Source organism: Xyrauchen texanus, chromosome 34 (genome assembly GCF_025860055.1).
Source record: "Xyrauchen texanus isolate HMW12.3.18 chromosome 34, RBS_HiC_50CHRs, whole genome shotgun sequence".
In the NCBI taxonomy this organism is placed as follows: Eukaryota; Metazoa; Chordata; class Actinopteri; order Cypriniformes; family Catostomidae; genus Xyrauchen; species Xyrauchen texanus.
The window spans coordinates 33,804,375-33,819,824 of NC_068309.1; the positions used below are offsets into that span (position 1 = coordinate 33,804,375).

A 15,450-nucleotide genomic window follows, 5' to 3' on the forward strand; every position below is an offset into this window, starting at 1 on the left:
TATTTTGCTCAAATCTAACCTTAACTGTCCCCTATAAGGCTCCTATTTGCATAAACATTTTGGTGAATCATAAAGGACCTTGCCATCTAAAAAAGGGAGTGTGGCATACAGGAAGTCGACGCAAAAGTTTGCGAGTGTGGCGTACAGGAAGTCAGCGCAGTATTCATCACCACCCATCATGCTTGTAGGCGGGGCCTTTTTTTGTTTACTTGAGCATTATGTTTGATGTTGGCATGGAGAAAGGACCCTAATAAAGTCATACACAGTCTGGTCACATCCTATTCTACATGTGACATAATGAACGGATCTCCATATACTGCAGGACAGATCAAATATTGCCATGACATGCAAATAAGAACAGCATTCAGAAGAATAGAATCCAAAATACTCTTCTAAAACTCTTTATATATTTTGCTTTACATTGTCTGAATTTAAATACAACTGTGCTATATGGGCATTAGTTCATTGAATAAACCAGAATCTTTAATAAAGCCATCAGACAATGTTTAGAAGCTGTTTCGGTGCAATGGGCAACTAAAATGCCCCCAAACTTTCCCAGCTTAACAGTGGGGGCAGATTTGTGATTTCAATGAGTCTATATTGAAAAGCAAATCAAACAAACAAACAGAGGAGCCAGTGCCAGTAAACTCGTCTGTACTGTTGGGATAACCGACCTCCCACAGGTTACAAAGAAATGAGCTTGTTTGTCTGTGCAAATGGAGTTTCTGCAGCCAAATTCACCAGTATATTGCTCATTAGTTCTGACACTCTCCTTTTACATTTTAAACTAACTCATTTTAAAGCTTATAACAGCATAAAACTGTAATTGTAAAACTTACAGTCAAAACCTGTTTGTTCTTCCATATTATTACATTTCTTTTTTAAAGATCTTCACTCTTAATATAAAACAGCCGTTTGTAAGGATAGCAGAATTGGTAGATTTTCCATATGAATACATAATAGAAATGAATACTTGTACTAATTATTTGTTTAAAAATAATTATTCAATATTCTTAAAATTGTAATCACTTGTATTGTATTTATTGCACTTAAATATACATTTAAAAAATGGAATAATATAAAATAAAATAATACAAATCTGTCTTTTTTTTCAATCACATTTAATGTTCATCTTGTGATTTTGGGATGTTCTATGTATTGTTTTGTAAATTTGCAATAAAATTGTTTTATTAAATTTCATAAAATGTAATTAGTGATTAATTTACATGTCTTGTAAATAAAATACAATATAATAATATTGTATTAAATTAAATTAAACTAGTGTTCGTCTTGGTGTTTGTGTCTTATGATGCAGGAATGTTCCCTCTCTTGTATTGTAAATTTGCAATTAAATAAAATAAAATTAAAAGTATAATACATTTAAATTAGTGTTTATCTTGGTGGTTGTCTTATTATTTTGGAATGTTCCTCTCTTAAGTAAATCTGCAATACAAATTTAATAAAATAAATGTTTAAAGTGTTTACAGTAAACACAACTGTGTTTGATTGCAAAAGAGCAAATTAAACTGCAAAAAGAAATAATAATAATAAATATTAACAGGATATTTATTGTCAGAGAGGATTGATATCAAGAAAAAATAAGAATAAATAAAGAATGTTTCCTTTCTGTGAAAAAGTGAATTTATTCCTTGAGTCTTGACAGTATTCAAAGGGAAGTGTTAAATTAAGAAAAAACTCTCCTCACTGTCTGACAAGAGAATTATTATTATTACAGGGTGTGTTTCATTCAGAAGTGATCATCCTTTAACACTATTCGAAGACTTTACCGGTGAAAGATTTGGAGAGCTGAAAAGTGTGGTGCTCCAAAAATAATGGTCATTCAAAAGTTTTTAAGTTGAAGTTTTTATTGTAAATTCTGTTTAGAATGACCTTTCAGCATTGTTATCATGATTGTTCTCCCTTGAAAACACATGAAACTGTGTGTTTTCACTTTTATGTCAACATCTGATCCAAAATTCATTGTGAATATAATACTCATAGATATTTAAAGCATTCAACAGCTGATTTTCAACATATTGCATTTTCAAACAGTTGACATTAAACATACTGCATTACACGCTGTAAAAAGTCCAGGAGAAAATACATTCCTTTCTATTATGACATCATGCATTTTTGACATAAATATGTCATTTAACCCCAGGAATTTTCAGCACACGTGCAAACCAACAAATACATTTTCTCCCCTTCAGCAATATGACTTATGATATAATATGCAGTGTGAGTCTTTTTCTGTCCCTATTGACGCAAGTTGCTGAAATCAATGCAACATGAACAGAGAAATGTTCCTCTGAGGACATCTCAAGATGACTTGGACACTATGACGTCACTGAGGTCCATGAGTAAAGCTTTAAAGCATGAACATACTCTTGTTCATTCAAATCCAGGGGGCAATTTGAATGATGAGGTAAAGGTAATTAGTGTTTAAAGGAGAAATATATTAGGATATATACAGTGAAAATGTATTTGGACCTTTTCAGCCACATTTGTAGTGACTTTATCTGTTTACAATAAAATATCCAAATTAAGCACATTTTATTAAATATTCTTTTATAGTGAATTTATCTTTTTACACAATACAAAAATTTAAATAAGCAAAGTTTTGCAAATAGGCATTTATATAAACATTATCTGTTTACAAAAAGAATGTCCAAATTAAGCACATATTTATAATGTCACTATAAATGCCTATTTACAATATCTGCCTAATTTGCATTTTTGTTATTTACTGTAAACAGATAAAGCCCCTGTAAATGAATATTTAATAATATGTGCAGAGTTTGTATATTTGATTAAGTGTAAACAGATAAAGCCCCTGCAAATGAATATTTAATAATATGTGCATAGTTTGTATATTTTATTAAGTGTAAACAGGTAAAGCCCCTGTTAATGAATATTTAATATGTGCCTACTTTGTATATTTTATTAAGTGTAAAAAGGTAAAGTCCCTGCAAATGAATATTTAATAATATGTGCATAGTTTGTATATTTTATTAAGTGTAAACAGGTAAAGACCCTGTTAATGAATATTTAATATGTGCCTACTTTGTATATTTTATTAAGTGTAAACAGGTAAAGCCCCTGCAAATGAATATTTAATAATATGTGCATAGTTTGTATATTTTATTAAGTGTAAACAGATAAAGCCCCTGCAAATGAATATTTAATAATATGTGCATAGTTTGTATATTTTATTAAGTGTAAACAGGTAAAGCCCCTGCAAATGAATATTTAATAATATGTGCATAGTTTGTATATTTTATTAAGTGTAAACAGGTAAAGCCCCTGTTAATGAATATTTAATATGTGCCTACTTTGTATATTTTATTAAGTGTAAACAGATAAAGTCCCTGTAAATGAATATTTAATAATATGTGCATAGTTTGTATATTTTATTAAGTGTAAACAGGTAAAGCCCCTGCAAATGAATATTTAATAATATGTGCATAGTTTGTATATTTGATTAAGTGTAAACAGGTAAAGCCCCTGTTAATGAATATTTAATATGTGCCTACTTTGTATATTTTATTAAGTGTAAACAGATAAAGTCCCTGTAAATGAATATTTAATAATATGTGCATAGTTTGTATATTTTATTAAGTGTAAACAGGTAAAGCCCCTGCAAATGAATATTTAATAATATGTGCATAGTTTGTATATTTGATTAAGTGTAAACAGGTAAAGCCCCTGTTAATGAATATTTAATATGTGCCTACTTTGTATATTTAATTAAGTGTAACCAGGTAAAGCCCCTGCAAATGAATATTTAATAATATGTGCATAGTTTGTATATTTGATTAAGTGTAAACAGGTAAAGCCCCTGTTAATGAATATTTAATATGTGCCTACTTTGTATATTTTATTAAGTGTAAACAGATAAAGTCCCTGTAAATGAATATTTAATAATATGTGCACAGTTTGTATATTTGATTAAGTGTAAACAGGTAAAGCCCCTGCAAATGAATATTTAATAATATGTGCATAGTTTGTATATTTGATTAAGTGTAAACAGGTAAAGCCCCTGTTAATGAATATTTAATATGTGCCTACTTTGTATATTTAATTAAGTGTAACCAGGTAAAGCCCCTGCAAATGAATATTTAATAATATGTGCATAGTTTGTATATTTTATTAAGTGTAAACAGGTAAAGCCCCTGCAAATGAATATTTAAGAATATGTGCATAGTTTGTATATTTTATTAAGTGTAAACAGGTAAAGCCCCTGCAAATGAATATTTAATAATATGTGCATAGTTTGTATATTTGATTAAGTGTAAACAGGTAAAGACCCTGTTAATGAATATTTAATATGTGCCTACTTTGTATATTTTATTAAGTGTAAACAGGTAAAGTCCCTGCAAATGAATATTTAATAATATGTGCATAGTTTGTATATTTTATTAAGTGTAAACAGATAAAGTCCCTGCAAATGAATATTTAATAATATGTGCATAGTTTGTATATTTTATTAAGTGTAAACAGGTAAAGTCCCTGCAAATGAGATAGCATCCATTTGGTCAAACCACTTTCACTTTTCCTTGATAGTTCTGTAGTCACAAGTTTTTTAACTTTTCTCTACACTATTGGTAGGTCCGGTGGTAGCCGTGTGCGGCCAACAGCTGAGACACTTCCTCAGAGATTTTATCATTTCGCTAATCGCTAACGAGTGGATTGTCTGCACCTCATTTATTGACCATGGCTTGGTTTTGTGCACAGCCATTTCTTTTTTCGAAAGTCATGTGAACAATTGATACTGCTATTGCTGTCACTAACTTTAAAACTAGCGGGTTGATGTTGCATGTTGGAAATCCAGTGACGCTGGTAGTGACGATTCCCTGACCAATAAGTGATCTGCAAGATTTTGACGTCACATTTAGTATCGGCTCGGCTCGCTTGGAACCTCGACCGAGGTGGTACTAAAAATAGAATCAGGTACCAGGTACTATCCACAGTGGAAAACCCCAAAAATGAGTTGAGTCAAGTTGTACCATGCAGTGGAAAAGACCCTTATTTGTGTCATAAACCGGTGAGATTCGATACACCCTGTTAACTGTTCCAGGATGACAATATGTCAAAGAATTCAAAAACCTTGGGTTCTGGAGACATTAAAATACACTTAGATGCTCAAGCTGATTCCCCTCAGCGGCAGGCCGAAAGCCCCGAACTTAATTCGGATGGTGAACTGAAAGAAATCTGGCGTGAATTGATGAATGTGTCAACAATGCTTACGAAGGTCGTTGCAGACTTGGAGGATCTTGCTGTGATACATCGATCGATCATTTCCATGGACACTAAATTCTCTGAGATGGTTACAAGAATGTCGGACGTCGAGAACCGGATCGATTATCTGGAGTCATCAGAGAGGGAATTAGCTGCTAATCCGCTAGCAAACAAAGTGGATTTGGAAGGCATCTGGGAAAAACTGGAGAATTTGGAGAATCGTAATTGATGAAACAACGTCCGAATTATTGAAATTCCTTGATGTAAAATTCCTAGACGGGCTCTTTTTGAGTCTGCTCGACATAACAAGCCATAAGCTGGAAATCGAGCGAGCTCACAGGGTCCCGGCTCGGAGATCCGCAGAGGAGACGGGCTATCACAGGGCCTCTCGTAGGTGTACAAGGACTGTTTGAGTTTAGAGCGATGGACGCCAGTTGGCGCTTTCATGTGCAGGGTTAATGTTTTTCTTTTTTCAGTTTGTTATACATTGTTGCACTAATGTTAGAATGTGGCTTTCATAATTTTACTTTTGACACAATCTATTTTTTTCTAATATGTCAAAATGTCAAATGTTAATATGAGTGGATTGTCTCTCTCCAAGTGGAAAGTGAATGGGTTGGGACACGCCATAAAAAGAAGGAAGGTTATTTATTTTCTTAAGCATAAGAAATATGATATAGTGTTTCTTCAAGAAATGCATCTTTCCCCTCAAGAAGCTGAAAAATATGGGAAGATATGGGGTGGACATGTTTTCTTTCGTCCTGGCTCAAGTAAGAGCAGGGGATTCATTACACTCATATGTAAACCTCTACAATTCAAATGTCTCAACAGATTAAAGATAAATTTGGAGTCATTATTGTTTTAGCAGACATCCATAGGCAATTGTTAATTTTGGCTAATATTTACGCACCCAATGCTGATGATCAGGGCTTTTTTATAGATCTTGAAGGGAAGTTGCAAGCCACTGCCACCCCTCATGATATAATATTGGGATGAGACTTTAATCTTTTGGATTCAGTCCTTGATCGTAGTGAAGCCAAAGTGTGTAAGCCCTCTACAGCAACACTGACACTTCATAGGATGTGTAAAAATCTTGATCTTACAGACATTTGGAGACTTTTGAACCCATCTAGTAGGGACTATACATTCTTTTCATCAGTCCATAAGATTTATTATAGAATAGTTATAATATATATATTTTATTTTTAATAAAATGAATCGCACTGAATTAACACGTTAAATCGACAGCCCTAATATATATATATTAGGGCTGTCGATTTAACGTGTTAATTCAGTGCGATTCATTTTATTAAAAATAATGCATAAAAAAATTAACGCAATTAATCGCAATACCCCCGGACCGTAATAAGGAAGATTCCTGAGAAAGCTTGTAGTACCACCTGTTTACTCCAGAGGGCAGTGAGTGAAACTTCAGCTGTGTGGTAACGCGCAGTTTATACAGTGAACAAAACAACCCTTAAGAAGGTTCCACAACAAACATGCGTTACATTCTTGAGTTCAAAAAACTTGATGAAGTGCAAATCAGACCTGAAGTCCCTCATTTCATCTGTCATTGATTGCTCAATTGGAAACATTTTAGTCTCAGATCACGTCCTGGTGAGTTTAGAGGTGTTGCCACATACAGAAAAAAAGAAATCATATAGTTGGCACTTTAATGTATCCCTTTTGCAAAATCCTGAATTTCAACAAATGTTAAAGGCTGAAATCAATGTTTATATTGAGACAGACTGGTCCTCAGTATCCTCTGTGGGCATGGTTTGGGAGGCACTTAAGGTGGTTCTTAGGTGCCGGATCATAGAGTATTCCTCACTCATCAAAACCCAAAGCATAAGTACTCATGGAATTGGAAGGAAATATTAAAAGTGCCGTGGCAGAGCTGAAGCGCAAAATGTCGTCTGACCCGATTGACCCAGTAATTTAGTGTTTTGCCTACAGGCAAGGCTCCGGGGCAAGACTACAGAACTGGCTCCACTTTTGTCAGAGGTTTATATGGAATCTATAAAGAATGGAAAGCTTCCGCCAACCATGACACAAGCCCGAATCAGTCTGATTCTTAAAAAGGCCAAAGATCCAAGCGAGTGTAAGAGTTACCATCCAATTTCCCTGATCCAGCTAGACATTAAAATATTGTCAAAAATTCTGGCTGACTGATTAAGTAAATTTATGACATCTCTTAGTCATATAGATCAGGTGGGGTTTCTTCTGGGCTGTAGCTCGTCTGATAACATTAGGCGTTTCATCAATAATATGTGGTCAGTGGCGGATGATCAGACTCTGGTCGCTGTCAACTCACTTGATGCGTTTGATATAGTAGAATGGGATTATCTTTTTACGATTTTGGAAATATATGGATTCGGGAACACTTTTATTGGATGGATAAATTTACTTTATAGACACCCGTTAGTGGTAGTATAAACAATTTGATTAATTTCAGATTATTTTACTCTGGATACTCCTTTTTCCCCATTATCGTTCTGTCTTGCCCTGGAACCGTTAGCAGCTGTGATAAGAAAGGAGGATGATTGTCCAGGGGTGACAGCGGGAGGTGTGGAGTAAGCTTTTACTTTGTGCAGATGATTTTTTTTTTATTTGTCTCCGACCCTACTAGATCTATTAATGTTATTAAAATGAATTGTATTCCAAAATTCACCTACCTGCTACAGTCCCTCCCTGTTGATGTCCCCCTCTCTTATTTCAAGCAGTTTGATAACATATCAAAGTCCTTCATTTGGAATGGTAAACATCCTAGATTACATTTTAATATGTTGCATAGGCCGATCGACAAAGGTGGGGAAGGCCTATACAAGATTTTGTTTTATTATTATGCATTCGGTCTCAGACATTTGTCTCATTGGTCGCTTCCACCTGAGAGAGCCCCTTCCTGGTTTTGTATTGAGTGGGACATTCTTACCCCTATTTCACCATTGCAAAGCCTCTCTATCAATCTGAGAAGTTAAGTTACACCCCGTTTTCTCGCATATGCACTCGGTATGGACAAAAGTGTCCAGAGTGTTTAACTCAGACATTTATTTAAATGTAGCCTCGAGCATATGGCTGAACCCAAAATTATGTATTGATAAGTCAATATCAATTATTTTCTGTTGGTCAAAGTGGATTGTGAGGGGGAATAATACTCTTGAGATCTTTTGAAGGTTTGGTTCAACATTTTGGGATTCCTAGATCTCAGTTTTTTTGTTATTTACTGCTGGTCCACCTGCTCTGTACTATTTTTGGGAGTAACATACATCCCCCTAAAGCGGCAGAGACTTTGGGAGAGATGATTACTGATTTTGGAAAAGGTCATGAGGCATCAGTGTATTACTCCCTGCTAATTCAGAGTCTGAGGAACAGAGCTTCAACTTCTGTCAAGTGATTATTGGAGGAATATTTAAACAATTGTACTGGAGGAGGGAGTGTGGATTCTAAAAAAAAAGTCTTCATCTAGAGGTGCAAAGGTGCGCCTTAGGCAGTTCAAGATTATAAATTGATTCTATTGGACACCCTCTAGATTGTATAGGCTTGGTCTTAAAGACACACCCACCTGCTGGCGATCCAGGGAGGAGGCTTGAGGAAGGGGGCGGGGTTCTGCAGCCTGGGAGGATGGTCCAGGTAGGGGGCGGGGTCAGATGGCCTGCAAGGAGGCTCGAGGAAGGGGGAGGGGTCCGGCGGCCTGGAAGGAGGCTTGAGGAAGGGGGAGGGGTCAGGAGGACTGAGAGGAGGGTCAAAGAAGAGGGTGGGGTACGGCGGCCTGAGACGAGCGTCCAGGAAGGGGGCGGGATCTGGTGGCCTTAGAGGAGTGTCCAGGAAGGGGGCGGGGTCCGGTGGCCTGTGAGGAGGCTTGAGGAAAGGGATGAGGTCAGGCAGGTGGCGGCCGGTGGGCAGAGGTCAGGCAGGGCGGTGCCGCTGGGGACTGGACAGGCCCTTCAACATCCATGGGGAACTGGACAGGCCCGTTGACGGCCACAGGACCTGGACAGAAAAAATAAACCCAAGTGCATTCACACAGCACGAGACAAAACACAAGTGCCTGTACTCAGTAAATAAGCCAAACCAACAGAAGTGGCTGAATCCAGACACAAGACATAAAACAGACATGGAAAACTTACATGCCAGGGCTCTGCCACAAAGGGGGAAAAAACTAAACTAAGGGCAGTTTTACAGTAGATGTATAAAGCTTCAAGATTTGTTTTCTTTTTGTCTACTATACCTTTTTTGGAAATATGTATTTTACACTATTTCATCAGCAGACCAATCCAAAACACTTTACACACTCTACACAGTACAACACAACTGTGTTGTCTATCCCTCACAGCCTCGTTGTCTTAAAGATTGCGCTACTCTGATTAATCAAATCAAATCAAATCACTTTATTGTCACACTACCATGTACACAAGTGCAACAGTAGGTGAAATTCTTGTGTGCAGTTCCGAGCAACATTACATTCATCACAGTGACGAGACATATACCAATTACAATAAACATCATATTTACACAACACAATTTACATATCAAATGTTCACATACTTACACAACACAATAATAATATACAATCTACAGTAAACAATACACACAATGTAGAATACACATAAAATAAAAATAAAGAGTATATAAAAATATATATACAGTAGTTGTATTGTGGAGAATATATTTGTCAGTCCAGTGTGAGATATAAGCTTAATAAAGTGCAGTGCTGATTATTGATTGTGAGAGATCAAGAATAAGGTCCATACTTTGCGTTTTGCTTCATAGTCAAACTGTCAATTTAAATGCTTTTCAATCAATGTCTAACAGCAGACTAAATATTGGAGATCTGAAGTGTAATTACTATATTTACCACAAGGGGTCACTTTTTCACAAGAGATCTGTATGTCTGGGGAAGAAAACTACGTGAGCAGTTCGAGCTGGTGAGAAAAAAAAATTCAAAACGTATCAAACACATTTCCTGTAACAGGAATGATGAAAATAAAGCTTACAGCATTCAAAATGCTGGAGTATAGGCTAAAAAAATCCCATTTATATAATTAGGCTACTTAAAAAGAAATAGTTCACCCAAAGAAATGATCTCATCATACTCACCTTCATGTCTTTCTTTCTTCTGCTGAACACAAACAAAGATTTTTAGAAGAACATTTCAGCTCTGTAGGTCATCAAGGATACCAAAGTTTTGAAGCTACAAAAAGCATATAAAAGCATTATAAAAGTAATCCATACGACTCCAGTGGTAGATTGAATATATTCAGAGGCAATATGATAGGTGTGGATTAGAAACAGATCAATAATTAAGTCCTTTATTCCTATAAATTCTCCTCCCTGCTCAATAGGTGGTGATATGCATAAAGAATGCGAATCACAGAGAAAAAAAAAAAAAAGTGAAAGTGAAGATTTAAAATAAAAAGGATTTAAAATTATCTGTTTCTCACCCACACTTATAATATCACTTCTGAAGACATGGATTTAACCACTGGAATCTTTTTGATTACTTTTATGCTGCCTTTATGTGTTTTTTTTGAGCTCCAAAGTTCTGGTCTCCATTCACTTGCATCGTATGGAACTCCAGAGCTGAGCTATTCTTCTACAAATCTTATTAGTAATAACTTGTTTAATAAAAGCAGAAGGAAGAAAGTCATTCAAATCTGGGATGGCATGAAGGCGAGTAAATTATGAGATAATTTTCATTTTTGGGTGATCTATCCCTTTAAGGAATGCAATAAGTTTGTTCATCAGTGGCCCAATTATCCAATATGTGACAATGCCTTTGTTTATAATGGATCATATTCCTAGAGTTTTGTAGTGACAGTACATTTATTATGTACGTACATTTGTAGTGACAGTAAGAGTGTATGCTTACAAATATTAATTAATTTACTATAGAGTAAATCAATCCATTTGTAAACACATCCAACATTTTAAATCTAATTTAGGATAGACTTTAAAAATATATATGACAGCAAATTTTCAGTACTACAAAACAATACATTTAGACAGAAGATTTATGAGATATAGGCTCTTTTAGAAATCCAAAAACGAAACACTTCCCTAAAAAGTCCCTATTTTAGTTTATCATTATTTACCATTGATACCTTATCACTGACATGTTATCATTGTTACATATATTGTGTAGGATACATTCATTCTTCTACGCACACAAATAAAGTTTGATTTTGAGAAGAAAAGATGTACGTACTTGTAAAAAGAAGGGCGGGGCCACCGCGCTCGACCAATCCCATTCCAGTAAACGAGCGAACGCGTCGATATGGAAATACAAGTGTGTGTCTGTGAGGGGAACCGGTCACTGCGCATGCGTGTTGTGGGCGGTGGCTGAATTTTAGGGGCTCTGTACAGGGCGGCGTTTCTATGGTGAGAAGATCTTTGACGGGCCACATGGACCGGGGTACATCTCACCTTCCGCGTCCGCTTTTAGCGCATTTTATAACACGACACGTTGCGTCAGCGAGCTACACAGACCTGGATGTGTCTCCTATCGGTCTCGGCAGTGTTTTACAGTTTTGTTGAGGTATTTAAGGGCCTCTCGCCGCCGAACAAGGGGCTCTTTGATGCTTTTCTGTCGGTTCGCGGCCATCACTTTCTCCTTGGAAACGTACTAACGCCCTAATCGGCGAATAATAAAGCGCTTCGGATATATAGTTGAGATCTTGATCTGATCCATCTTACAGGTGTTGATGCTTTTGCCTTCTCACAACCAGTTTCACTGTAATTAAATGTGCATGTGGAGCTGATGAAACATCCACCTCCTGGATCATTTCATTATTCTGGCTCTGAAGACAGATTTGAAGTTAATGTTTCGCCAAGAGGTCGGTGTCCTATCCTTCATTCCGTCTTGTTCGTACCTTTTCCAATACGAGAAAAGGAACATGTCTCGATATAACATCTACAGTCTGCTGGACTGGATATATGGAGGGGTGGACCCCAAGTTTGAAGGCAACGGAGGGCCCGAGTGTGCCGGCTTCATCTCACCCCAGCAGAGAATAGTCGAGACTGTGATCATCACAGCCATCTCTGTGCTGGAGCTGGTGGTGGCTCTCAAGAAAGTCAATGTCCCTAAAGAGGTCAGGGATGTGGGCAAGGATGGACGCAGGACTAAGGAGGACACCTGGGGCAAGAACTTGTTGCTTGTGCTGCTATGCATGACGTTTGGGGTGGAGGTCGGGTTCAAGTTTGCCACAAAGACTGTGATCTACCTCCTCAACCCATGCCATGTGGTTACAATGGTGCAAGTAAGTCTATTAGTCATCTAATAAAATGCAATATAACAAGATTTGGGCTGGTTACTGAGAGGTAGAAATTGGTAATTGAGGTATGGGTAAATAATAGTAGTAACATTTATTTTGGTTTAGTATATTACGTATACTAAAGTTGTTTTACACTGCCAAGCATGTGTTGATAATTAAAGGAACAAATGTGTTATTGATTTGCATACTGCATAGGAGCAAATCTCAACTTGTATTATTGTTAATTCTTCTCTCAAAGTTAAGTGGGAGTGTGTGTGTTGCCAAACCATCCAAGCTGAAGGAAATAATGTATTGAGTCAATACATAAAAGGAGGAAAGACTGCATATTCTTGGAGTGACATTGAAACCTGTACAAACCTAAAAGTGACTGAAGATTAATTAAAGGAATATTCTGTGTTCAATACAAGTTAAGCTCAATGGACTGCATTCATGGCACAATGTTGATTACCACAAAAAATAACTTGTACGCCTCCCTCCTTTTATTGAAAATAAGCTGAAATTGCGGTTACTACATGGCACTTACAATGGAAGGGAATGGGGCCAATCTGTAAACACTAAAATAGGGAGTGTTTCAAAATGATAGTCTAACCACACAAAGGGATGTAGAAAGTCCCAAAATACAAATATAGGTTAGTTTAACATTGGTGTATCGCTAAACAATATTCTTCCTCACAATTTCCAGTTCCAATTTAGCATTTTGACAGAAGCAAGAACATATTATACAAAGACTTTATAGGCCAAGTGTGTATTCTGAGTGTACACTACATGGCCAAAAGTATGGGGACACCTAAAAACCTCACACCCATAAGTTCTTGTTGAGCACTTCATTTCAAAACCATTGGCATGAATAGTGATTTGGGCCTCCCTAAAAGCGCAGTCACATTTACCTTTGCATGACGGTATTTTGGCCACAGATTTTCACCATCTCGATTGGAATCGCGATCATGAATTTTGTGCAATTGACTTCCGGTGGTGAAGAATTTCCCCAGAGATCCTCTATAATGAGATGACAATTTCCGCATTTTTATCATAGTGCATAGGAAGCATAGTGGTCAACTTTTGCGTTACTGCTGTAAGTCACCGCTTATGCATACCATACAAATGAATGCGGAGAGCCAGAAACTGACACCTACCTGTCGCAAAATCATCTGACTTACCTTATAAAACAGCAATTTTATCGTTGTAATCTCCAAACATAGTTCACTCCAAAATGGCCTCTTGTCTCCATGCCAGTGTAACGTCCATTGAACCTTGATATTTGCTGGAAATTTTGCCTACTGTGGTTAAGGGACCGTCTGAAAAGTCTACACTGTGCTAAAATGTGCTAAAACTGTAGAGGGTGTAATAAGAGACCATCTGAAAACATTAGCCAGAACACGAGTGTCCCGTATTGTACAACTTGAAAAGTTGCAACCCTACATGTGATGGACCCTGGCTCACTGTTCCTATTTGGGAGTTTAGGTCTGAGTTATGTGTAGGCTAGTCAAGTTCTTGCACACCAGACCCCCTAAATCATTTCTATATGGACCTCACTTTGTGCACAGGGGATTTTGTTGTGCTGGAACATAAAAGGGCTCTCCCCAAACTGTTGTAACAATTGTATGCTTTAGCATTAAGATTTCTCTTCATTGAAGGGGGCCTGGGTAACTCAGTGAGTAAAGACACCTGGAGTCGCAAGTTTGAATCCAGGGCGGGCTGAGTGACTCCAGCCAGGTCTCCTAAGCAACCAAATTGGCCTGGTTGCTAAGGAGGGTAGAGTCACATGGGGTAATATCCTTGTGGTCGCTATAATGCGGTTCTCGCTCTCAGTTGGGCGCATGGTGAGTTGTGCTTGGATTCTGCTGAGAATAGGGTGAAGCCTCCACATGCGCTATGTCTCCATGGTAACGTGCTCAACAAGCCACGTGATAAGATGTGCGGATTGAAGGTCTCAGATGCAGAGGCAACTGAGATTCGTCCTCCGCCACCCGGATTGAGGCGAGTCAGTACGCCACCATGAGGACCTAGTGCGCATTAGGAATTGGAAATGCAAAACTTCGAGAAAAGGGAGAAATCCCCCAAAATGTACAAAATTTCATTATGACAAAGTACACCAACAATCTGTCTTCCAAACCATGTTTTGCCCTACCCTGATTCACCATGGTAAGCCTATAATCATTTTCTTTTATTATTATTTACAATTTATATTGATTCCATTCAGTAAATTAAATAAACATAACAGAAAATTTGGAAAACATAACCGATATCCGTATTTCTCTTCCTTTCGTTATTTATTTATTGAGGGAAGGGGGCAAGTTTTGTTGTTGTCAGTGACGTTTGCTTTGATAGGATGATCACCTGTAACTATGATTACTCCTCAAACCATCTGATTCATCCGCTCAGAAGAGAAGAGTCGAAACCCAAATCACAAAAAATCCAAAACAATGTGCAAGTAACCTGCAGTTTTATGCTCCAACCACATAGTGCATAGTGCAGCTTTAACATAGAAAAAATGATACATTCATAATTTAAGCTTGAATGAATTTAATTTATTTGCACCAAAATAACAACACAGTAATAAGAGCAATAGTTATACTTTTAAGTAAAATGTGGAGGTGACCTGACCTTACCTGAACCCGAAATAGCTTGCTCTATAATTTTTTTCCAAGAATGTATTGTTGCAATGGGCTGTATTTTATGAAAGCATTGTATGCAACAGTTGTAACAGTATTGTAACAGTAAACATACACTGTTTTAACAAGGCACAGTGGACCCCTCTGCACACCAAAGCAAAAGGGAAAAAAAACATTGGCTTACCATTTTTATCGAGTGCCAAAACTATGCTTGGTGCAGAACATTCTGGAATAATGTGTAACAATGTCACAGACTCAAAGTCCTCTTTGCAGTCTGAACTGGTTCACAACATTGACTCTCTGTGATGCCTGTACTTAAACTAAATGCA

At 37.0% G+C, this 15,450-nt stretch overlaps 1 protein-coding gene across 1 annotated transcript in view; it reads left to right on the forward strand.

Moving 5' to 3' along the window:
* Window positions 1-11,439: 11,439 nt before the first annotated feature.
* Window positions 11,440-15,450, forward strand: part of LOC127627277 (transmembrane protein 164-like) — a 39,374-nt gene continuing 35,363 nt past the window's right edge. The window contains exon 1 of the mRNA XM_052103608.1: window positions 11,440-12,494. Coding sequence (XP_051959568.1) covers window positions 12,057-12,494 — 438 coding nt within the window. The 5' untranslated portion in view covers window positions 11,440-12,056. The remainder of the gene's footprint in view (window positions 12,495-15,450) is intronic.